At 41.3% G+C, this 26,459-nt stretch overlaps 1 protein-coding gene and 1 long non-coding RNA gene across 2 annotated transcripts in view; one reads left to right on the top strand and one right to left on the bottom strand.

The window, feature by feature from the left end:
* Rab10 (RAB10, member RAS oncogene family) overlaps positions 1 to 4,286 on the bottom strand; it is an 86,681-nt gene extending 82,395 nt beyond the window's left edge. The window contains exon 1 of the mRNA XM_026391118.2: positions 3,618 to 4,286. Within this exon, the coding sequence (XP_026246903.1) occupies positions 3,618 to 3,744 (127 nt within the window). The 5' untranslated portion in view covers positions 3,745 to 4,286. The remainder of the gene's footprint in view (positions 1 to 3,617) is intronic.
* Positions 4,287 to 4,525: 239 nt separating this feature from the next.
* On the top strand, positions 4,526 to 5,720 carry LOC113192790 (uncharacterized). The gene is made up of 2 exons (XR_003302063.1): positions 4,526 to 4,597; positions 5,471 to 5,720. It is a non-coding gene; the product is annotated as an uncharacterized LOC113192790 (long non-coding RNA).
* Positions 5,721 to 26,459: the final 20,739 nt, after the last annotated feature.

Raw genomic sequence — 26,459 nt, 5'->3', positions numbered from 1 at the left:
GTACCCAAAAAAAAACCAAAAACACCACCAAATCTCAGATGCTGGATTTGGAGGTGTAGCTCAGTTATACAGCCCATGATTAGCAAGCACAAGATTCTGAGTTCAATTCCCAGCACCAAAAACAAATAAACAATAAAAATTAAATGATAACTCACAAACATCTCTAACATTTATACTTAAAGAATGCTGTAAGTGAAAAAACAATGGCTGGGTTATAGCTCATTGGCAGAGTTCCTGTCTGGTTGCACAAGGTTCTGGGTTCAATCCCCAGCACCTCAAAACAAACAAACAAATAAATAAATAAAATTACCCACTCAACTAATATTTTAAATATCCTAAAAAGTAGTATACATTCAGAGTACTTCTAGTTATCTGCACATTAATCAATTGGCTTTGGATTGTCTAGACGTGAACTATTGGTAATTACTGCCATATGTGGCTACTAAGCATTTGAAATATGCCCAATCTAAATTGAGGTGAGCTGTAAGTATAGATTACACTGGAGAAGAACAGTGTAACATAACTCAATTGTTTAAAATTGACTACACAATAAAATAACATCTTAGATGTGAGTTAAAACATTATTTAGCCAGGAGCAGTGGTACAGACCTGTAATCCCAATCACTTGAGAGGCTGAAGCAAGAGGATCAAAAGTTTGAGGACAACCTGGGCAAGTTAACCAGACCTAGTATCAAAATTAAAAATAAAAAGAGCTGGGGGTGTAGCTTAGTAGTGTAGCACCCCTGAGTTCCAACCATAGCACTACCAAAAAAAAAAAAAAGAAAGTGAAATCATGTATGCAGCTCACATTTCTTTTGAACAGCACTGGTTAAGATAATAGTAAACTACCAAATCTATGCACAGAGCTCATATGTGTTGAAGCTGTACTCAGCCTACACTAGTCAATATCTTTTATCAAAATACATAAACATCAGAGACTAAAATGAAATTGTTTAAAAGAACACAAACAAGGGCTGGGGTTGTGGCTCAGAGGTAGCGCACTTGCCTAGCATGTGTGAGGCACTGGGTTCGATTCTCAGCACCACATACATATAAGTAAAGGTCCATCAATAACTAATAAAAATATTAAAAAAAAAAGAACACAAACATTTGAGGGACTACCAAGTGTGGGACATTCAATCGATAAAGTAACATTGTGTAACTTTCTGTCTCACAGCAGAAGACTCACATATTCTATATATAGCTATTGTATACTGCGCCCTGAGCTCCTACAAAAAAATGCCTGGCACCACCCAAAGTACTTTACTTTCATTTATAAAATCCTAACAACTATCTATGTAGTAGATATTATTATTAATGTTATTTCTAAAGAAGCTGGGCATGTTGAATGTGCCTGTAGTATCAGTGACTTGGGAGGCTGAGGCAGGAGATCAAAAGTTGGAGGCCAGCCTGGAGAACTAGGTGGAGATTGTCTCAAAAAAAAAAAAAAAAAAAGTGCTAGCTCAGTGGTAGAATACCCCTGGGTTCAATCCAAAGGAAGGAATGATCAAAAGAATGAACTGAAGCAGAGAAAGGTTAAGTAACTTGCCAAAGTTGCAGAGCTATAACCTGTGGAACTAGGATTCCTACCCAGCAGGCCTGATGCAAAACCACTACACATTTCCCAAGTAAAAGGACTATACACAAAAATTATGCCATTTTCTCACAGGATTGGGTTTTCAAAAAAAAAAACTAGAGTTGATGAAGATATTGCTCTGCTGCCTTCTCTCTATGCCATCCTTCTCAAAGGCTGGTTAAAACTGATCACATGAATTAAATCCTCCCTCTCCAGAAAGACTATCTCATCCCTGTGGCCCAATTCTTAATTGTCCTTCAGACTTCATTTTATTGTTTTTTTGTTTGTTTGTTTGTTCTTTCTTTCTTTCCTTTTTCTTTTGCAATACTGGGAATTGAACCCAGGGGCACTCTATCCCTCAGCTACACTTCCAGCCCTTTCTATTTTTTTTATTTTGAGACAGGGTCTAGCTAAGTTGCCTACATGGGCCTCAAACTTGCAATTCTCCTGCCTTGGCCTAGCAAGTCACTGGGACTACACCATGCCTGGCCAGAATGCATTTAAGACATCATGTCCATGCAAGACTACTCAGACTCTTCACAATTCAGACTAGTCCCCTCCTCCCTGTGCTTACTACTCTAGCACTGTCCACACTGCTGATTGTCCTCACCAGAATGCTCAAGGGGTCTACAACGTCCACCACTTCTCCACAGTGCCTATGAAAGTGCCTAGCATTAGGTATTTGCTGATTGACCCACCCAGCTACAGCTAAAAGCAAACTTTGTGCTAAGAAGTGCTAACAAGTTCTAAGTATCATGATACTCTCAACAGTATGGTACCCAGGGAATGATGATGAAAAGCCCCCTTCCCCAAGAAGGTGATTTAAATAAAAAACATATTTAATTACTTGTCCAATTTTATTTCAATATAACTTGTTTTATGAGAATGACTTAAATTGCTGATAAATTTCATAAGAAATCCCAACCAGCTATAATGCTATTAATTGGCTGAAACCAATTTAATTCTGACAACTCCCAGAGTTCAAAGACTACAGCAGTTACCTCCCTAAATAATCTCATTATAAAATGAGTTACATTTTAAAAAGGGTTTTATTCCACTGACCCAAAGCAGAAGCTGGGCTCCCAATGACAGACAACCAGGTGTTCTTCAAGGATTGTGGGAGGTAGAAAGTGAACTTCATGCACAATTACTTTAGCACACAAGTCATGTTAGTGCCAGAGTCAAAAGGGACTTTCTTAGCCTTCCCTTTTCTTTTCCTAAACGGGAAACCGATTAAAAGGTCAACCTTTAGCTCTTACTTTCACAACAAGTAATTCTGAAACATGTGGTCAAAGTGTTTTAGGAGTCCTTAAGGCTGTGAACAACAACACACTTTACTGTAAATTCTAGCATCAAATAAACCAGAAAAGAAAACTCCATTCTGTCAAGTTGAGGACAGAAGCTGATCATGTTTCTCAGATTACTGTTTCTGTTGATGTCTTGAAAAACACTATGAGGCAAACATGCCATAGATTCCCACCCCAAGCACGAAGAGCCTCCGATTGTTTGACACATCAATGGATTAGTCAACGCGGCCAACTCACTTTTCCCCTCTAATTTGCCTTAATTATTCTTCACACAAACCCTCAAGTTCACTCCAAGTTGTGACCATATGCAATCTTCTTTTTGCCCCCAAGTATAAATTAGGGCCTTTACCACCTAGCTAGTATTGCTTCAACCCGAAACACTAAAATCTCTCTCTTAAAAATGTCACACACGTAGCAATTCTACACAAATATGAAAAAAGCCAGTCAAGTCACTTAAAGAAACAGGCAGGATTCTGGAACGTTGTAAACTGCTGCATATTTTGTGTCAGCGGGCAGAGCAAAGGGGGAGACCTTGAAAGCAGAAGACCGGATGGGAAGCATGGGAAGACCCCGCCCCAGTCAGCTCAAAGCCGATTCAAACAGTAACTTGGGTCTGTCGTTTGGAATCGGAATCACTGAAACAAAGGCGTATATTACAAGAAGCAAGATGTCTGGAGTAAGAGAACACGGCTCGCCGCTACAGAGGCCGTCCGCCACCCTCCCACAGGTCTTACCTATGGTGGAAATAAAGGTGGTATTGAAGGCATCATCCGAAAAACGAAAAAGGACGCAGGTCTTCCCCACTCCCGAGTCCCCGATCAGGAGCAGCTTGAAAAGCAGGTCGTACGTCTTCTTCGCCATTGGGAGGAGCGGCTCGGGCTCTCGCCGCCGGCGGCCCCAAGGGATCGGTCCTTCTCACCACGGCCAACTCCTCACCCGGGCGTTCTTGGGCCGGAGGACCGGGGAAGCGTGGGAAAAAAGGAGGGCTCGAGAGGATGCGGGCGACCAAGGAACGGCCTCCTCAAGAAAGCCTCGACGGTGGCGGCGTCCCGTGCCTCCGAGGGCGGCGACCGCAGCTCCGTAGCCTCTCCCAGCCGCTCCGCCCGGTTCCGGGGAGTCGGTCGGGACAAAATGGCCTCCCCTCCCCCCTCAGAGCTGCTCGGCCGGGACGCTCCCACAGGCGAGCGAGTGAGCTCTGCCGTCGAGAGAGCTCGGCGGGCGGGAGGACAGCCCCTCCGGGGCAGAAACTTGGCGATGGGACGCGGCGAGGACAGCAAAGGAAGACCGCGAGCGGACGAACCCAGCTACATAGCCCCAGGAAGGCGAGCCGCCCCAACCAGAGCCACCTTTTCCCCGTGCCCTCTCACGCCGACGTGCGCGCTGCCTGAGACGCACGCAAGGACGTACGCCCGCCCTTCCCTCGCGCCCTCGCCCTGCGGTCCGCCTCTGCGCACGCGCGCAAGAGAGTGTTGCGGGCACGTGGGGGCGGAGACAGGAGCGAAGGATCTCAATCTGAAGCCGGGCCGAGAGGGGCCAGAGGCGGGGCCAGAGAGGGCGAGGCCGCGGGCGCGCACCCTGTGGCCGCCTGATAGGGTGCGCGGCGGTACGAGCACGCCCCGCGAGAGGCGCTGCCTAGTGACTGCGCAGGCGCAGCACGGTGGCTAGTCCCTGCTTCCCTCTCGCATTCTCGGGGTCTCCCAGCGAACTACTCCGGGTAACCTCTGCGTGGAATTTGTTGGGAGTGGGGCGCTAGAGAATCTTGGCTCAGCGACGGGCGTAGGTGGTCATGTTTTCTTGTGTAGCTACAGCTCGTAGACATATATAAAATAAAGGCCAGCGTCTTTTAATAGGTTCTTTGTAAAACTTGAAAGCCTCCTGGAGTGCTCGCTTTAGTGGGCCGGCCATGACAAGAGAAATATTACTGCTGCATCCCAGTTTCTTTAAGCAGGAAAAATTGGCGTTAGAGCAGGAGTTCGAAATGGAAAAGCTGTCCAAGCTACTCGGGTTGGAATGATGTAATCGTCCTTCCGGGGCTAGAAAAGGAAGGGTGAGGAACACCTGGGCGCAGAGAGAATCTCCCCGCGAATGGAAGGTTCGCTGCTGTGCTCTGCGCGTAGAACCTGCTCCTGGCCTTTGCGGTCCTTGGGAATCCTGGAGACTCCAAGAACTCTTTGCACAGGAGGCGGGGCCCCTCCCTGCCGCCAAGTCTACCACCTTGTCGAAAATCCAAAGATGGTGAACCCCACCTGAACCTTGCATATTCTTTTCATTTGCCTTATCCTTTTTCTTCTTCTACCCGCAACAGTGTTTCTCTTTTTGGAGGAGAGGGGTGCGGGGGCGGGTACTGGAGATTGAACCCGGGAGAGCTTAACCACTGAGCCACATCCCCAGCCCTTTTTATTTTGAGTCAGGATCCCACTGAATTATTTAGGGCCTCGCAAAATTACTGAGGCTGGCTCTGAACTTGCGATCCTCTTGCCTCAGCTTCTAGAGTCACTGAGATTACAGGTATGTGCCACCTCACCCAGCTCCCCATCAATCTTATTTACACTTACCCTTCCCCCCCTTTTTTTCTTTTTTTCCATAGTTGGAAAATACGTGCTTCTGACCTCAGTATGCTCCATCACTACAGCATGCCTAGGATGTGATCTCAAAGTGGTTGAACCTGGTGAGCTGGTTCAGCTTGAAAAAGTATTAAACTCTGGGACATCTGGAAAGCAAGAAACAAGGATTCAGAGAGAATTTGAAGCCACAGTTTTACACACAACCCCACCGTCACCAGAATGTTGGTTTATTTGATATGTAATTAAAATGAGTCTTTGGGGAAGTTCCAGTCATCATGTTTCAGTGTCAAATTCTTCAAAGACTTGTCTTGCCCAGTGTGGTCTCTCACACCTGTAATCCCAGCTACTCAGGAAGCTGAGGCAGAAAAATGGCAAGTTCCAGACCATTTAATGAGACCCTGTCTCAAAAAAAGGAGCTGTGGGTGCAGCTTCTTAATACAGCACCCTTGAGTTCAATCTCCAGTGCAAAAAAAAAAAAAAAAACTATAGCATGGGAGGCTGGCGGTTTAGCTAAGTGGCAGAGCCCGCACTTAACATGTTCCATCCTTAGAACAAAAATAAAGACTTGTCTTACATTGTTTTTCCTTCCCAAACACTCCTAAACTTCATGACTTAAGATGCTTGTCTTCTCTAATGTATCTCCCTCTTAGATTGGATTCTCTGATTGTTTTTCATAGTCTTATCTCTTAAACCTACTTATCCCCTGAATCATTTCTTATTCAGCTGGGAATGTCTTATGATAAAATCAACAATTCTAAAATAGGCTAGCTATGCAAATCACAAAGCCAGCTATGAGCAGTGCTTCACAAATTTGTCATCAATTCAAGAGTTATAACCCTTGAGTACCTCAAAATTTTCAGTGTTAGCTTGATTATTCCCTCCAAAATAAATCTGATAAACTCAACCCCCAATATTGTAAAGCATCTTGAAAGTTGTTTTTGTTTTTTGGTGCTGGGGATTGAACCCAGGGCTTATGCATATGCCAGGCAAATGCTCTACCACTGAGCTACCTCCCCATCCCAAAAGTATTATGATTTTTTGATGTAGAAAGCTTAATTTGGAGAGTAATACTATTATGTAAATTTAGGAAATAATGAGCAGCTAAATAAAACAAAATTCTTTAAACTTCATTCTATATCCCAGTTATAACCAATAATTTTATCAGTTAGAACCTTTTCCCCAATGAACCCATGTTCTAAAACTTCAGAAATTATATTTATTAGAAATTTTTACTTATTATTGATTCAGGAGCATAGAATTCTAGAACTGTCATATCTTTGATGTAATTCAACCCCTGGACATAATTGACAGATGGGAAGTCTAAGAAGAAGAAAGTTTACACTATTAGTGGTGGAACCAGGACTATATCCAAAAAAGTAAAGGGAAGAAAAACCTCCAAATAACAGCATAAAGGTAAGAATTGGAAGGCTCAGCCAGTACTTAGTATTTGGTACTTAGTATTAATTTAGTAAAATTAATTAAAAGTTTCACAGTATGGGAGGCTGAGACAAGAGGATCACAAGTTCAAAGCCAGTCTCAGCAACTTAGTGAGGCCCCAAGCAATTTAGCAAGACTCTGTTAAAATAAAATATAAAACCAGCTAGGAATGTGGTTCAGTGGTTAAGTGCCTCTGGCTGGGTTCAATCCTGGTACCACCACCACCACCCCCCAAAAAAGTTTTACTGGTATGAGGCACAAGCATCCATTTATATCTGCCACTGAAGCCAACAAAAGTGATCAAGACAAGGGAGACCTGTGACTCTAGAAAAAGAATAAAACAAGGGCTGGGGCTGGGGCTCAGCAGCAGAGTGCTTGCCTAGCATGTGTGAAGCACTGGGTTCGATCCTCAGCACCACATGAAGAATAAACAAAAGTACTGTGTCCATCTACAAGACTGTTTGCAACAGTCCCCTCCCGCTGCCGCCTCAGCCAGGGCCCTTCTCTGGCAAGCAGGAGTTTGGGCGAAGTTGGTCGCCCACTTTCGTCCACTTGGGAGCCCGCTCGCTGTGGCTCCAGCGCTCCCCAGTCTCACAGTTTCCTGACACAGGACATCAGCATGGCGTCTCCCTTCAGCCTCTCTCTGGTGGCTCTGGAGGTGGGGTGAGGCGTAACCATCCGCCACTGTGCTCTGCTACATTTAAAAAAAAAAAAAAAATTTTTTTTATTTTTGGTGACAGGGTCTTTCTAAGAGAACCAAGAGAGCAAGGGTGTGTTGTGGGAGGCAAAAGAGCTTCCCAAGCTAGCTTTGAAGTTGGCCTACTGCCTCGGCCTCCAGAGCTGCTGGGCTTAGAGTACCACTCCAGGGAGTGGCTAAGACAAGAGAATTTCAAGTTCCAGGTCAGCTTCAGCAATTAGCAAGACTCTAAGCAACTTAGTGAGACCCTACCTCAAAAAATAATAATAAGTGGTGCACATCTGTAATCCCAGCAGTTTGGGAAGCTGAGGCAGAGGATCAAGAGTTCAAAGCCAGCCTCAGCAAAAGCAAGGTGGTAAGCAACTCTGAATAACAAATACAAAACAGGGTTGGGTATATATATGGCTCAGTGGTTGAGTGCACCTGAATTCAATCCCCCGTACCAAAATAAAAACAATAATAAATGAGGATTTAGACCTAAAAGATAAACCTAGAGTCACAAAGTAATACTTGATAAAAAGCACAAGCAATGAAAAAAATGCCTAACTAATACTAGTTTACTATTTATGCCTTTTTCAAAGTTTCTTTGTAATAAATCTAGTCCAAATATTTGCAAAGCCCAAAAAGAAAATGAGACTAGGGCCCAGTGGCCTGTGCCTATAAGCCCAGCAAGTCAAGAAGCTGAGACAGGAGGATTAGATGTTCAAGATCAGCCCTAGAATTTAGTGAGACCCTGTCTCAAAATAAAAAATAAGGATTGTGGGTGCAGCTCAGTGATAAAGAGCCCCTGGGTTCAATCCCTAATACCAAAAGGAAAAAAAAAAAAAGTTAGGGGAGAAAGAAAGAAAATGAGTATATTTATATATCTACATTGTGAAAGTATTGTGTTTATTGTTTTTTTCAAAACAAAAACAAAAAACTGGGCTGAACAAGTCCTGGTTCCAGCCTTCAGCTTAAGCTTTTAGGACCTGCCTATATGGCTTATAAGAAATTCCTGTCTCAAAAGATTTTGACTCAGGAACATCTTTATCATTATTCTCTTGCACTATTGTTTAATCTCTGTACCTGATTTCTTGCTCTTTTGCTTCCCACAACATACCCTTGCTCTCTTGGTTCTTAAGTGTGGAATCTTCCCTGGAAGGGCAAGCCCTGCTGTGTCATTCATTACCTTCTATAAAACCAAATCCTCCAGTCTCTGTGACTTTGCCTATTTACTGCTGCCTATTTCCTGTGTTCACACCCACAGACTTCCAAGAGGAAGGTTAGACTGTCCTGAGGCTAAGTACTAGTTGCCTAATGTCTACTCTTATCACCAGAGCCTGCCAAAATTCTGTTCTGCCTACTTTTTTTTTTGTGTGTGTGTGTGTGTGTAGTTGTAGATGGATAGAATGCCTTTTATTTTATTTGTTGATTTTTTAATGTGGTGCTGAGGATCGAACCCAGTGCCTCCTGCATGCTAGGCAAGTGCTCTGCCACTGAGCTATAGCCCCAGCCCATACTTTCTTTTTTTTTTTTAACTGGATTCTGGCCATGTGATCCAGGCTGGTCCCAAACTCCTGGGCTCAAGCAGTCCTCCAGCCTTCTGAAACAGTAGGTTGCTCTACCATGCAATCTGAGCCCCCATGCCTGACTGCCTGAATATCTTGATTTAGACCCCTTCTATTTTTTTTTTTTTTTTTGTATGTGGTGCTGAGGATGGAACCTGGGCCGCACGCATGCCAGGCGAGCGCGCTACCACTTGAGCCACATCCCCAGCTCCAGACTCCCCCTATTTAAAAAAAAAAAAATGCGTTGCCCCAGCAGGGTACCACCACATACACCTGTAATCCCAGTGTTTCAGGAGGCTGAGGCAGGAGGATCACAAGTTCAAAGTCAGCTTCAGCAATTTAGCGAGGCCCTAAGCCAATTTAAGAAGACCCTGTCACAAAATAAGAATAGAAGCTGGCGGGGTGGGGGGGGTGTTGCTCAGTGGTTAAGACCCCTGGATTCAATCCCTGGTACCAAAAAAAAAAAAAAAAAAAGAGTATTGTCCAAAGTCTTCCCCTGTTCATTGGTTGTATGTGTACTAGTTCCACTGTCAAGGATGTCTCAATTCTGAAATGCTGGCCTTGGCATTTAAGGGGCTCCAGGCCCTAGTCAACCTTTCTTCCCTACTTACCTTCCACACAGTCTGCTCCAGAAAAAAATATTTTCTTTCCCACAGTTACTATATATCTTCCTGATTCCAAGTTACTTTAACACAGTTCTCTGCTTATGAGATGCACCTTCTCCTCAGGCCACCTAACATTCCTTTAGCCTTCAGCTTAAATGCTTTCACCACGGCTGTCTCCCCTCTCTCTCTCTCTATCTCTCTTTAATATATATATTATATATATATATAATATATATATATATATTTAATATATATTAAATGTATATATATATTTTAGGGTACTAAAGTCAACTATAAATATATATATATATATATATATATATATATATATTTATTTTTTTTTTTTTTTAGTTGACTTTAGTACCCTGCCTGGCTTATTAATTTTATTAAATAAATAAATGTGAGAAACAAGCTCACCTGCCCAAACCCAAAGAAATGACTAAGAAACACAGGTATAGCAAAAAGCAAGGCTCTTACTGACTGACAGTCTTGCAAGATTGGGTGTCTGGGGGAACAGGCACACCCAGAGCAGTTTCAATCAGCATTTTACTCCCTAGTGTTCAGGGCTTCTTCCCTGGTTCCTCATTGTCTGAGTAGATCCTCAGGGCTGGTCACTCCTCCCAGATCTCTCCTTCTCTGGGTTTTACTGTCTCCTATTGGGTTACTTAAAAACTGGTAACCTTAAATTGTACCCACCTCCCTTTGTTCTCTTGGGATGAGAAGGCCTTTCTGCAATGATTGAGTGCATTTTGGCACTATGAATATGAAGTTTATCTTGTTGGTCAGGCCAGCCCACTTCAGCCCACTTCCTGTCACCTCCTGTTTGTGAAGGGCTGTGAATCTCTCACACTCAGGTGTTAACTGCTGGTAACCATTTGTTTTATTTTCTCTTCAGCTGCTTTTCTTACATCCTCAGTAATTTTACATTAAAAGCTAAATACTGTAGTCTGAAAATGGATCATTGGGCTTTCTATTTCTTGTAAATATAGCTCCATTATAGAGTTTATTTCTATGAACAAGAAATACTGTTAAGGCTAACAGGGCAACTGTGTTAGAGTAGAATACACTAAACTTGGAGTCAGACAATATAGCTTCAAGAATTGGCTCTGCTTGGGGGCTGGGGATATAGCTCATTTGGTAGAGTGTTTGTTGTATGCACAAGGCCCTGGGTTCAATCCCCAGCACCACAAAAAAAAAAAAAAAAAAAAGAATCAGCTCAGCTGGTGACTGTTCACAACAATAAATGATTCTTTTAGCCTCACTATTTTCCTCACATCAAGCTGATACCAGAGGAATAGAATTTCCCAGGATTGTTTTAAAAATTAAATAAGATAATATGTAAATGTACTTTAATATAGAGCAAACACTATGCAAATGTAAGTTATTACTATTAAGAAAGAATGAATTATACCATAAGAACAATGAGAGCAGAAAAGTTAAAAATAAATTTAGAACAGATAAATTATCAAAGCAACAGTCATCTTGGAGGAAAAACATGGTACAGAAATAAGTCAAAAGAGGGAGAATAAAAAATTAGAACAGGAAAAAGCAAGAAGCAGATCTGACTTGAGTTGCAAATATTTAATAATATCATCAGGAGTAAGGAAAACAAAAGAAAGAAATCCAATGGTTGAAAGCAGCAGATTTTACACACACACACACACACACACACACACACACACACACACACACAATTAAAAAATTCTGCACCCTGGACTCCTGTCAAGGAATGCCAACTCTTCCACCTGCGTCAGAGGGAGCAACTGGTGTAGCACAATGGCTAAAAGCATGGGCCTTGAGTCTGCCAGACCTAAGTTCCATATGCTTCATTTTATTGAAAGAAAACCTTGGATAAATTGCCTAACCTCCTAAAGGTGTTTTTTTTCTGTGAAGTGGGAACAAAATAGAAATGACCGTAGGGTTGTGTGAGGATTAAATGAGACATGGTGCTTGGCTTTCAGTTAATTTTCAGAAACATTGTTATCATCACCACAAGAACTTAAAAAAAAAAATCTATTTGGGGACCATTGTTTGAAAAATGCTAATCTAGAGGAGCACAAGTTTTTTCAAAATCATTTGGTTTTCTGTTGTTTTGGGAGTTGTTGTTTTATTTTGTTTTGGTACCAGGGATTGAACCAGGAGCATTTAACCCCTGAGCCACATCCCCAGGTTGTTGTTTTTTTATTTTGAGACAGAGTCTCACTAACTTTCTAGGGCTCTGAGAAGTTGCTAGGCTAGCCTTGAACTTGTGATCCTCCTGCCTCTGCCTCTGGAGTCACTGGGGTTACAGGTATGCACCACATGATTTTTTTTAAATATTTATTTTTTAATTTTAGGTGGACACAATATCTTTATTTTATTTTTATGTGGTGCTGAGGATCCAACCCAGTGCCTCACGGCAGGATAGGCAAGCACTCTTCCTCTGAGCCACAACCCCAGCCCCACCACATGATTTTTTTTTAATATTTTATTTTTTAGTTTTTTAGGTGGACATAATATCTTTATTTTGTTTTTACATGGTGCTGAGAATCGAACCCAGTGCCTCACGCATGCCAGGCAAGTGCGCTACCACTTGAGCCACATCCCCAGCCCCCCGCGACATGATTTTTAGCATCCAGTTAAAAATCACTTGTTTTGAGACATGGAAAACATTCTGTTATTCCATGGGAACATCCTATAAGGAAAGAACTTCTAAATCCATTTTTGCAACTTTATGCTTCTTCTAAAAGTGATTGTGCATCAGGTAGGAATCTTAAGGATTCGGGGGACTACATATATACATTATATTCATTGTAAATAGATGTAAATGTATATTTTTTTTCTCAACTCTTATTTTTTTTCAGTAGTAGGGATCGAACCTAGGGTCTTGCACATGCTAGGCAAGCTCTCTACCACTGTGCTACATTTCCAACCCATAATCTCTTTTTTAATGTATAAATAAAAATAAAAATATCATCTGAATAAAAAGATAATTATGTTTTCTAATATTTGGCTATCAAAGTAATAACTACTCAGTTCATGCCAAAGAATGGAGAACACCAAATAATACATAAACATAGTAGTTTTTCTTTGAACATGAAACTTTGCATAGTAAACCCCCTGGATGGGACAACACAAAACAGGGCTATGAGGCACACTTCAGGGAATTTAGGATATTTATGGAGGCATATACTTTTTTTACCCTTAATCGCTACATAGCATAATAATAGCTATGCAAATTTTTTAATGTGACGGATTTAATCAAGGTAGGCCAGGCTTTATGGGCTTCTGTTCCTGAAGCTTGGTACTGACTGGCAGCTGGCAGCTGGCAGGTCTTGCCCTGCCCTGTCTGGTTCCAAGTCTTTGCAATAAGCACCCAGTTATTTGCAGGCTGCCCCACCTCTTTCCTGGAGCCAGAAAGGGTAGAAGCCCAGGGTATCAACGCCCTCATATTACATATGAGTTAGACACTGCCAAAATAATATCTGAAAGTAGACATCTCTCTCGTGCTAAATACCCACAAAGGGGAAGCCAGGTCCTTGACCATGCTTATGCATTCAGGGTTCCACTATTTTTTGTCCTACTTTTTAGGGCACTGGTGTCCACAGGGCAAATCTGCCTAGTGGACAAATAGGGACACTGTTTCTTTGCCTTGTTCCTACTAGTGCCATTCCTCCATCCTCACCCATGTTCACACTCATTTTCTTCTGTATTAGACGTTTGTCAGGACTTTAGCTATTTGGCATCGAACCCACTTTCTCTCACTAGGAAACTCTCCACCATGAGTTTTCAGTATATAGAGCTCTTCTCCCTCTTTACTTCTCAGCACCACTCCCCATCCTCACCCCACCTCTGTGCTCTGTCAATCAGAAGCAGTAGCCAAGCTGGCTGCTGTGGTCCCAGCTACTTGGGAAGCTAAAGCAAGAAAATTGCTTGAGGGCTGGGGATGTGGCTCAAGTGGTAGCGCGCTCGCCTGGCATGCGTGTGGCCCGGGTTCGATCCTCAGCACCACATACCAACAAAGATGTTGTGTCTGCCGAGAACTAAAAAAAAAAAATAAATAAATATTAAAAATTCTCTCTCCTCTCTCACTCTCTTAAAAAAAAAAAAAAAGAAAAAAGAAAATTGCTTGAGCCTAGGAGGTTGAGGCCGGCATGGGCAACATAGCAAGACCCAATTTTTATAAAATGAAAGAAGGAAAAGCCAGCCATAGTGGCACACACCTAGAGGCTGAAGCAGGAGGATCTCAAATTCAAGGCCAGCCTTTGAAACATAGCAAAACCCTGTCTCAAAATAATAACAATAATAATAATAATAATAAGGGTGAAGGAAAACAAGTGTAGATTAAACAAGAGTAACCACAGGTTAAGAATTATTGAAGCTGCATCTGAATTTATGGAAGTTCACCATACTAACAGATATAATTTGTGTATATTCAAACTTTTCCTTAATTGAAAGTCTTTAAAAAATTGATCAAAATCCTATAAATAATAAGTGATAAAGTTAGGTTTTGAGGCCAGGCTCTCCTAAGTTGAGTGCCTGCTCTCTTCACTTCTGCACTAGATTCCTGACATGGCACCTAAAAAGATCTAAGCAAAAGAAGATAAGGGACTTTCAGAGAATTTAAAAGGAATTTGTAAGACTCAACTAATTTCTGCTTTTGTTTTCCAAATTCATCATTCAAAAGATCAACACAACATAGCTAGATGGAAGCCCCCTCACCCAGACCTTGTCATAAAGAATATTCCCTCCTTTTTCCAGCCTGCTTCTGAGGAGGTGCAGAAGCAGCCCATGAGAGCTGTTGTCACTCAAAACTTTTCTAAAAACACCCAGGCAACAGCTGTCCTTGCCTTGTCACCTGACTCAGGCAGGCCCTGAGTCAGCACCACACCCCTCCCTTTCTAGCCTCCCCTGGGAGCCAGATCTGGCTTGTCCTTTCCTGGCCGGGATAAACCAGTTGGGCTAGCCCCACCCTGCCCTGTCCCAGCATCCTCCTCAGTGGACAGTTTCTTGCTGCCTGCCTCTCACCATTGAGTCCCACTTGTCATCCAGAGCAGCAACCTCATGCCTGAAACTTTATCTCTGAAGGGAGCTAAAATATCACTGCCAAGCCCTTACAGACATGGACAGGGCCCTGGAATCTGTCCCTGTGTGGGAAGGATGAGCCAGGCACCAGCATCTCCTACTATCTGCCTAAGTCTTTCTTCTCCAGAGAAGATGCCCAGACATCTCTAGGATTTGCTTTAGGAGAAAGACAGAATTAAATATAAAGACACCCCCCGCAAACACTCCTGTAGAGCAGGATGCCGCCCCTAAACCCAATCCCAGAAGACCCAGGGCTAGAGCAACATGGAGACCAAATTCTTGGTCTGCACCTGTGAGGAGAAACTCTCCGGGTCCTCACATCACCCCTTTCCTGGGTCTAGTAAGTCCTGACGTGGCACACTCTCCAGGTGCTGGTGGGGCCAAGCCTGGCACTGAGGCTGGAGGACACAGGCGCTGAGCTCATTGCTAAGTCACCAAGGTCAGCCTCCTTCCTGGCACTGCTTCCTCCCTCACTATTCCAGGCCAGCCTGATGTGTGTGACTGGAAACTCACTTTTCAGAGCCTCAGATTTTTGTCTTTTGTAAAATAGGAATACAAAACCTACATTCCAGGGTTGTCGTGAGGGTCAAAGTATTGTATATGAAGCGATTTGTGGGTGCAAAATAAACAGCAGTGTCCTTCACCTTGCTTTGGGATGGACTCTTGCTTCATGCTTTCAAGCCCAAGACCAAGCACCACCCCTCTCTCCTGTGATTCTTGGCAATCTCATCATTTTCCCATTGATTCCCACATGGTGTAGTTGGTTTTTGGTCATCTACAGGCACAGACCACACCATACCACCCTACTTAATTTTAATTTGGGTCTGTCCCCTTGGCAACATATCACCTGTTTTTGGTCCCATAACTTCCTTCAATCTAGTAAACATGGTTTCTCTGTCTGTATTAAATAGTTAATAAGCAAGTCAACCAAGTCAGGATTAAGAGCAGATCTCTGTGGCTCACCAGCATTTAGTAAGTTGATCCATTATCAGTCAGTCTTTGGAAATGGCTGGCCAATGAACTATGACTCCACCCAACTCAATTATCCAGTCTTTACAAGAATATCATGAAAGACTTGTGTAGTGCCTTGCAAAAATTAAATGCAAAATCCCAAGCATTATTATCCTGATCTGTCACTTTTGCAATCTATTTTATTATTTATTAGTTTTGGGGCAGTGCTTAAGATTGAAACTAGGACCTCATGCTAGGGAAGCTATCTACCTCTGAGATACTCTACTCATGGTCCTATTTGTGTGTGTGTGTGTGTGTGTGTGTGTGTGTGTGTGAGTGTGTGTGTATTACTGGGGACTGAAACTAGCTCTTTTTATTTATTTATTTATTTTAATTTTTTTTTAAAGAGAGAGTGAGAGAGAGAGAGAGAGAATTTTTAAATATTTATTATTTAGTTTTCAGTGGACACAACATCTTTGTTTGTATGTGGTGCTGAGGATCGAACCCTGGGCTGCACGCATGCCAGGCGAGCTCGCTACCGCTTGAGCCACATCCCCAGCCCCTTATTTTTTGTTTTGACACAGTGTCTTACTAAGTTGCCCAGTTTGTCCTGAAAATTGAGATCCTCCTGCCTCAGTCTTCCAAGGAGCTGGGATTACAGGTGTGTACCACCTCACCCAGCTAGTTAAGACTTTTTTATTTTACTTTTTTTAAAATTTTGGTGCTGGGAATCAAACCCATGGCCTTGTACATGCTAGGCAAGCATTCTATTACTGTTCTACACTACCAGCCCTAGTAGAAAGTTTTGAACTATTTTTTCTAAGTGAGTCAATGTTAGTTCTAAGTATCCATGTTTCTTTTTCAAAACACCGTAAGCTCACATTATCTTTTGTTTTGGTTTGGTTTGGTTTATTCCTCCCAGCCCCCTGAACTGGGGATTGAATCCAGGAAGGCTCTACTCCTGAGCTATACCTTCAGCCCTTTTCATTTTTTATGTTTTCATTTTGAGGCAGGGTCTTACTAAGATGCCAAGGCTGGCCTCATCATAGGCATGTGTGACCATACAAGCTTCACACATTTTAAATAACCCAATTTTACATTATAACATCAACACTCACTCAGTATGGTTTGTACCCTACTATAATGTCAATAAGAGTATCACACCCCTCTGGACACACACATGACTCAGGTCAGGGAATCAAAGTCTAATCTTGGATTTTTATTGGGAAAGACTTTTTTTTTAAGCTTCCAAATTGGCCGGATTACATCCTGCTAGACAATGCTGGCCATCTTGCCCCCACTTGGGGAGAGTAGACCTGAGAATGAAGTTGACACAGAATAAATCAGGTCTGAGGGACAGGAAGAAATGCATGTTTAAATTACATCATTTGAGCCTCTAGATTTAGCTCTACCTAAAACCAACAACCCCTGTAAGTTTTGGCAATGTGAGGCAATACATTCTATTCTCTGCTTAAACCACTTCAATCTGGATTTCTGTTACTTGCAAAAAAAAAAAAAAAAATCCTGACTAATACTATGTGTGTTTTTGGTTAAGCAATAAAAAGCAGAATCTAAAATGTTCTATTTTGTGTAGGAATGTTTTGTGGGATCATATTGTGTACACAACTTTTTTTTTTCTTATGGTATTGGGGATTTATCCCAGGTCTTTGTACATGCTGGGCAAGTATTCTACTGCTGAACTAAACCCCCAGCCCTTTAAATTTTATTTTGAGACAAAATCTTGCTAAATTGTCTAGGTTGTCCTTAAACTTGTGATCATCCTGCCTCAGCCTTTCAAGTAACTGGAATTACAGGTATGCATCACCACACCCTGTAAATTTTTTATAACAGCTTTTTTGTTTGTTTCAATTCTAGGGGGTTGAACGGAGGACTGGGGAAGTACCACTAAGCTACATCCCCAGTTCTTTCTGTTTTCTATTTTGAAACAGGGTCTTACTAAGTTACTTAAGGTCTTGCAGGAGAATTTCGAGTTCAAGGTCAGCCTGGGCAATTAACAAGATCCTGTCTCAAAATTTAAATAAATAAATAAATAAAGGACTTGGGATGTAACTCAGTGGTAGAGCAAAAAAAGAAAGAAAGAAAAGAAAAAAAGATTATGTATGGCCATTATATACAAGTCTTTGAGTGGACCTATGTTTCAGTTCTCTTGAATAGATACTCAGGAATGGAATTACTGGAGCACATAATAGCTTCATGTTTTAACTTTTTGAGGAACCTCCAAATCATTTTCCAAAGTGCCTGAACCTGGTGGTGGGAAATATTATCTCATTTTTTTTTTAATTTCCAAAATTCATTCTAATTAGTTCATTGTGAGTTTTTTTTTAATGGTCCTGAAGGCAGTTCACAGTTACTTTTTTTTTAATTGTTGATGGACCTTTATTTTATTCATTTATTTTTATGCAGTGCTAAGAATCAAACCCAGTGCCTCACACATGCTAGGCAAGCACTCTATCACTGAGCCACAACCCTGGCCCCTTGGTTTGGTTTTGATATTGGGGATTTAACCCAGGGGTGCTTTACCACTGAGCCACATTTCTAGCACATTTTATTTTTTTATTTTGAAACAGGGTCTCACTAAGTTGTTGAGGGCTTGACAAAGTTACTGAAGCTGGCCTCAAACTTGTGATCCTCCTGCCTCAGTCTCCCAAGTCACTGGGATTACAGGCATGAGGCACCACCCTCTGGCTACCTCATTATGGTTTTAATTTTCATTTTCTGAATGATTAATGATGCTGATCATCTTTCATGAGCTACTGGCCATTTGTACATCTTCTTTGGATAAATATATATTCAAATCTATTGCTCAGTTTTTAAATTGGATTGGGGTTTTTCTTAATTTATAAGAGTTGTTTATGTATTCTGGATACAAGTTCTTATTCAGTCCATGATTTGTAAATATTTTCTCCTATTCTATGAGTCATGTTTTTACTTTCTTTGGTTTTTGTCTTTTCTAGTATCATGGTTTAAACAGGGATACTTTGTCACTGAGCTACATCCCCATTACTTTTTTTTTAAAGACAGGGTCAGGGTCTTGCTAAGTTGTTGAGTGTCTTACTATATTGCTGGGGCTGGCCTCTAACTTGCAATCCTCCTGCCTCAACCTCCTGAGTTGCTGGGATTACAGGTGTGCACCATCATGCCCAGTCCAAAACATTATTTTTTGTAAACATGTTTAACTTAAAATAATATTAATGTGAGTTTACATTATCTGAGTATACCCTAACTGCTGTTGTCATTAACATTGCAAGTTAGGAAGGGTGATTTTTCTGTGGGTAATTAAAACTTGCTATAGAAAATGATGATGGGGTTGGGGATGTGGCTCAAGGGGTAGCGCACTCGCCTGGCATTCGCGGGGCGCTGGGTTAGATCCTCAGCACCACATAAAAATAAAAAAAATAAAGATTTTGTGTCCACCGAAAACTAAAAAATAAATATTAAAAAAAAATTCAAAAAAAAATTCTCTCTCTCTCTCTCTCTCTCTCTCTCTCTCTCTCTAGGGATGGAAGAGCCCATAAACCTTACTTAATTCACCTCCTCAGTTTTAAATTGATAATATAACCAGAAGATGGTTGGTCTTTGCTCTCATTCCCTACACACCTCCAGGCCAGACTGAGCACTTTGTTTACATCCTCAAGTTCATACATTCAAGTTCAAATTCAAAAGTATTTTTGTGACTAATGAGATTTTACTCAAGTCTTCTTGGGAAATGGAAAAGAGGATTACATTACACCCCACAGAGCAAAACTTAATTAGATCCTTCCCATTTGACTAGTTAGACCAGTTCTCTCTCTCTCAGTTTTCTCTTTGTCACCACATTGCTATCTCCTCTCTCTTTATCTCTTCCACTAAACAACCTCTGAAACTCTTTGCTGCCAAACTATTCAGCTACGACCCCCACATTTTCATATTGCATTCAATAAAACAAAAATCACAATATTTCCCTAAAAATCAACTATTTTTCCTGAGGCATGCTCCCTGGGAAAGTGGAGAGGTGTCTCAGTTCATCCCACGGCAATCCCCGAGCAATTGAACCATATCAATAGTAAATATTTCTTGAGTGTTTATTAAAAACATGACACGTATCTGACAAAATGACTTAATGTTACATATTTTACTAGTGGCAATTCTAGCATAGAACTTTATGAGTTAAATCACAACTTTTTTGTGGGGTAGAACCCAGGGCCTGCCTCAAGCATGCTAAGCATGTGTTCTAACACTGAGCCATATCCCTAGCTCTCAACCTTTAAGCCATTCATGTTCAATTTCTTGGGCTTATTTTGCTTAACAGCCCTGGCCCTGTGGGTTAGAAGGAAAAGGTGTTATTATTTCATTTCCTAGAGACAGGGAAACTGAGGTATAATGACTGAGGGACTTTACAACTTAGTGGAAGGTCTTCCTCTATGGTCTAGCATGGGTTATCTTTAGCAGGCTTTGTGAGATTCTGACCCAAATCTCATTGAGAAGCCACAGTGGGAAATGTAACCAATGAGGGACACTGTGCAATACTGGACACTGTAATGTGAAGTCAAACCAAAAGGTCTGAAGCATCGTGACTGATAAGAGCTCGGGGAAGGCAAGTGGGAGAGGACAGACCATCAGTGTTTCTCCCCTAGTGATAGAGAAGAGATGCCAGCACTGGACAAGGCAGGCTCCTGTTTGCCAAGGGACGTCATGGGAAAGCATGACTCATCTGGGTGCCACGGCTCAGTCTCAGTCTCTTAAGATCTTCCAAATCCCCTTGGCCTGACTGTGTATTTACCAAGCAACACTTGAATCTGCGTTAGTCTTCCGAAGTAGGACTTCCCACAGAGCAAAGAATGTGCTGATTGGCGTTTCTTTGGGCCTATTGTCAATTATATTTTACAGAATGAATGAATAATGCTGCATCTGGGTTTTCCCTTGTGGGTTCAGTTTGAGTGAGTTTATTCAACAAATATTTACTGAGTGCTGTCTACGCCAGGCATTGGTCAGAATGCTTATGACATAGATAAGATCCCTGTCCTCACAGTACACACACTGGTCAGGGGTTACACGTAAACAAGTGAACAAATCAGTACATAAATTCAAACCACGTTAGCCTACGCCTGGGGTTACTGAATTCAAGCTGTATGTGAGGTTGTGGGACCCTCCTGGTCTCATTGTAACTGGGAAGATTTAAGAAGCTGTAGCCCAATCTCTGTGGATTCACCATTGAATTTCACTCTGGTCTGACCTGATCCTTGAGAAGCTGTGTGCCTCAGTAACCAGAACTAAGATCCCCCCCACAACTCACCTCCCTTGTGACTGCCTGTCTAGACCCTGGATCAGGACTTTTTTTTGGCAAGGGATGGGCAGTACTAGGAATTGAACCCAAGGATACTCTAATGCTGAGCTATATCCTAGCCTTTCTCTTAAATTTTATTCTGAGACAGTCTTGCCAAGTTGCAAACTTGCAATCCTCCTGCCTCAGCCTCCCAAATGCCTAGGTTTATAGACGTGTGCCTCACGGCGCCAGGCTCTGGACCTGGATCTTGTTTCCCAGGACTGCATCCAAGACTTGATAATCTTATCTGTTCATTCATTCCACAGAAACTTCCTGAAGTTCTAATGTGAGCCAAGCATTGTTTTAGAGCCTGGAATTCAGAAATGATATGATGGACCTTGTCCCCTAATTCACAGGCTGGAAGAGGAACACACATTACCCATTTCTGTGCTCATTTCATGGGCTAAAAGAGTATGTGCAGAGTGCTTGTGTGTATGTACATCAGAGAGATCCCTAGGTCATATTGAAGAGAGGGGCAGTCATGAAAAATTTCCTTGAGAAGAGGATGTCTGAACTGAATTTTTTTTTCTTTTTTTTTGTTTGTTTTTTTGGTGGGGGGAGGGTTGGGGAGGATTGAACCTAGGCAGGACTGCAGTTGTAGCTCAGTTATAGAGTGCTCACCTGGCATGTGTGAGACACTGGGTTCTATCCTCAGCACCATATAAAAGTAAATAAATACAATAAAGGTATTCTGTCCCTCTATGACTAAAAAAAAGGAAGAGAGAGAGAGCTCATGTATAATGGCATAATTTGGCATGAGCATACTTTATATACAGAGTTACGAAAAATTGTGCTATGAATGGATAATTATGAATGTAATGCATTCCACTATTGTCATGTATGTAAGAAATAAATAATAAATTTTAAAAAAAGGAATTGAACTTAGGGGTACTTTGCACTGAGTCATATCCCCAGCCCTCCCCCCCCCTTTTTTCCCCCCAATGTGATACAGGGTGTCATTAAGTTGCTTAGGACCTTGCTAAGTTGCTGAGACTGGCTCTGAGTTTGCTATCTTGCTGCCTCAACCTCCCAAACCGCTGGTATTACAGGTGTGTGCCACTGCTCCTGGCTCAAAGGTCAACTTCTAACACCCATCCCTCCCCATCTCTAAGCCTGATGTAATTCAGTAGGAGACTGGGGTTAGGGTGACATTGTGGTGGGCTCACAGTGGCCTCTAGGTTATGTGTGGGAGAGCAAGAGTGTGAATGTGGTTTTCTTATGCTAGGACCCAGCAGTCTCTCTAGGCCAAGATCGATGGGGATCAGATCCAGGAACTCACATATGCTAGGCAAGTGCTACCACTGAGTTACACCTCTAGCCCTCCTGTTTTTGTTTAGAAATGCAATAAACAAACTTTAGCAAAAGTAACAGGTAAAGTCAAACAGGCACGAAATTAAGAGAAAAAATGTCTAGGAGAGGGGCTGGGATTATAGCTCAGCAATAGAGTGCTTGCCTCTCATGTGTGAGATACTGGGTTCGATCCTCAGCACCACATAAAAAAATAAAAATAAAGATATTTAAAAATGTCTAGGAGAAATTTTAAACACCTTACAATAATTACTTGCAGTTTCAATTAACAGGCTTGTTGCTGTAATGTGGCTTATGCAGAGGTGTCCATGATTGACTTGTACATTTTTCAAGTATTCACTCAATACTACCCTGTATACATGTATACATTAAAACTGAAAAAGATTTAGTTGACAATCCCCAGCCATACTTCATTTTTGTTGACTTTTTGGAAGAGGTTGTCTAAAGAGAAGAATATAAATTTTTGGCTCGGGAGTCATACAATAAACTCAGCCTAGACTCGGTTGGACACCAAGACTCCTCCACTCCTCTTCAGACATCAGGCGGGTTTGAGATACTTGTTTGGGAGGTTCTCTGGGTAACAGGACATACTGGTATTTGTAGTGGTTTTGAAATACTTGGTTCCTGTAGTAGATCTGCTCGTGAGCCACAAACAGATGCAGTGGGCTGCATGTCCTCTTCTGGACAGTTTAGGGCAATGACTGAACTCTTCTCCCCTCTTTTTTTTTTTGTTATTGTTGCAAGGATGGAATCTGAGACCTTGCAAGTGCCAGGCATCATGTGCTCCACCACTGAGCTATATATACTCTCAGCTCCCACTCTTTTTGATACTTTAACAAGTCACACAACTTCTGTTTCCTCTTGGGTTCCAAGAAGAGAAGTTCTAAAAGGCAAATTCTTATGCTTCCAAGTCTCAGCTAGTATAACACATTAAACAATGAATTAAAAAAAACATGTTTTGTCTATACAAAAAAATATACTATGTTTTGTATAGAGTATATTTTGTCTATATAAAACATAGAATACTAAGAAGGGATTATAAATGTATGCCTGCTAGATTCAGAAAGGAGCTATGCAGTTAACCTACAGGTGTAAAGTGAGTTTTTTTTTTTTTTTAAGAGAGAGTGAGAGAGGAGAGAGAGAGAGAGAGAGAGAGAGAGAGAGAGAGAGAGAGAGAGAGAATTTTTAATATTTATTTTTTTTTAGTTCTCGGCAGACACAACATCTTTGTTGGTATGTGGTGCTGAGGATCGAACCCGGGCCGCACGCATGCCAAGCGAGCGCACTACCGCTTGAGCCACATCCCCAGCCCTAAAGTGAGTTTTTTAAAAAAATTTTGATCACTTATTTTTAGGCATATTTTTATATAATAAACTGTATAAGTGTGTATCTGTAGTCCCAGCAACTTGGAAGGCTGAAGCAAGAGGACACAACTATGAGGCCAGCCTTAGCAATTTATCAAGTCCCAGTCTCAAAAAAATTTTAAAAAGGGCAGAAAATAGATTAGTGGTATAGTGTCCCTGGGTTTAATCTCCAGTACCACCAAAAGGGTGGGGGGACTATCAACTTTAAGCTAACAAGTTTTTTTTTAATATTTATTTTTTAGTTATAGGTGAACACAATATATTTTTTTTAATTTTTATGTAGTGCTGAGAATCGAACCCAGTGCCTCATGTGTGCTAGGCAAGCACTCTACCTCTGAACCACAATCGCAGCCCAGTTAACAAGTTTTTGGCAAATATAGACAGGAATACAACCACCACCACAATCATGATATAAAATATTTCCATTACCCTCGAAAGTTCCCTCATGGCCCTCTCCAATTTCTAGCCCCTGGCAACTCCCCACCTGCTTTTACCACTCTGCCTTTTCCAGAATTTCATGTAAGTGGAACCATACTTCTGTAGTATTTTCCTTCTGGTTTCTTCCATTTAGCATAATGCTTTTTATTTTAGTTGTTGCTGTACTGGCGATTGAACCCTGATAACTGAGCTACATCCTCAGCTCCCCTCATCTTTTCTTTTCTTTTTCCTTTTTTTTTTTTGAGACAGGGTCTCATTCGTAGTTGCCAAGGTTGGCCTCTAACTTGCAATCCTCCTGCTTCAGCCTCCTGAGTTGCTGGGAATACAGACATCTGCCACCGTGCCTGGCAGCATAATGCATTTAGGTTTCTCCATAGTGTGCCTGTATCAGTGATCTGTCCCTTTTCATTTCTTTGCTGAATACAATTCTACTGAATGGACCTAACTCAAATTGTTGATCCATTCATCAGTTGATAGACACTTTAGGTTGTTTCTGGAGCTTAGATTTTGTTGTTATTGTTTGTTTGTTTCTGGTACTGGGACTTGAACTCAAGGGTTTCTACCATTGAGCTACATTGCCAGCCCTTTTGATTTTTTATTTTGAGAAAGGGTAGCTCAGTCATAAGGGTTCAAGGGTTAAATTGCTGAGGCTGCCTTTGAATTTACAATCCTGAGTCAGCCTGCTGAGTCACTGGGATTATGTCACATGCCACTATGCCTGGCTTTTCATCTTTCTGGTAGGTAGGTAGTGTCGTTGTTGTAGCGGGCACTAGGAATTGAACCCAGGCTTCATGCTCACTCATGAAGTTCTCTACCACTGAGCTATATCCCCAGTCCTCACTGGGATTTTTGGTTTTAATTTATATATCCCTAAGGACTCATGATGTCGAGTATCTTTTTGAAGGCTTATTGGCCTCCATAATCCTCTTTTGCAAAATATCTGCTCAAATATTTTGCCCATTTTATTTTGCACTATTTATTTTCTTATAATTGCATTATAAGATTTATTAACATATTCTGCATTCGAATCATTGGTTGACTATGTGTTATAATATTTTTCACAGTCCATGGCTTGTCTAATTTTATTAAACATGTCTTGTGAAGAGTAAATGTTTTTTAATCTATATAAAATCCATCAAAATTTTTTCTTTTGAAGTTTGTGGTTTTGGTGTTCTATTTATTGTCTAATCTATTACAAAATTTCATCCCATATATTCTAAATGTTTAATGGTTTTAGTTTTTTTGTTTTGTTTTGTTTTGTTTTTTCATCACTGAGGATCAAACGAAGAGCCTTGTACATGCTAAACAGATGAAGTAGGGCTGAGGTTGTGGCTCAGAGGTAGAGCATGCACCTAGCTTGCATGAGGCACTAAGTTCAATCCTCAGCACCACATAAAGTAGAATAAAGACACTGTGTCCACCTAGAACTAAACAATAAATATTTAAAAAAAAATGTACTACTGAACTACATCCCCAACACCTATGATCTTTGTTTAGTTAAATTTTGCTTATGATATGAAGATGAGTCAAGGTTCATTTTTCTTTTCATCCAATTGTTAATAGCACCATAAATTGAAAAGACCATTCTTTCTTTACCAAATTATACTGGCACCTTTCTCAAAAATCAGTTAATCTAGCTGATTGTGGTGGTGCACACCTGTAATCACAGTGACTAAGCAGACTGAGGCAGGAGGATCACAAGTTCAAAGTCAGCTTCAGACACATATTGAGGCCCTAAGCAACTAACTTAGTGAGACTGTGTCTCAAAATAAAATATAAAGTGCTGGGTTGGGGCTGTGGCTCAGTGATTAAGCACTTGCCTCACATGCGTGAGCTGGGTTAGATCCTCGGCACCACATACAAAAAATAAATAAATAAAATAAAGATACTGTGTCCATCTACAACTAAAAAAATATTAAATGTATATATATATATATATATATATATATATATATATATATATATAAAGTGCTGGGGTTGTGGCTCAGTGGTAGAGTGCTTGCCTAGCATGCATGAGGCACTGGATTTGATCCTCAGCACCACATAAAAATGAAGATATTGTGTCCACCTAAAACTAAAAAAAATAAATACTTTTTAAAAACAAAATAAAATATTAAAACAGCTATGGATGCGGCTCAGTGGATAAGTGCCCCAGGTTCAACCCCGATACCAAATAAAATAAAACAAAGTCTGTTAATCTTATGAATGAGTGAGAATGTATACACTTCTTTTTTTAATATTTATTTTTTAGTTGTAGTTGGACACAATACCTTTATTT

The sequence above is a fragment of the Urocitellus parryii genome, chromosome 12, assembly GCF_045843805.1.
Source record: "Urocitellus parryii isolate mUroPar1 chromosome 12, mUroPar1.hap1, whole genome shotgun sequence".
Classification (NCBI taxonomy): domain Eukaryota; kingdom Metazoa; phylum Chordata; class Mammalia; order Rodentia; family Sciuridae; genus Urocitellus; species Urocitellus parryii.
This window is presented reverse-complemented; position numbering and strand designations above follow the sequence as displayed.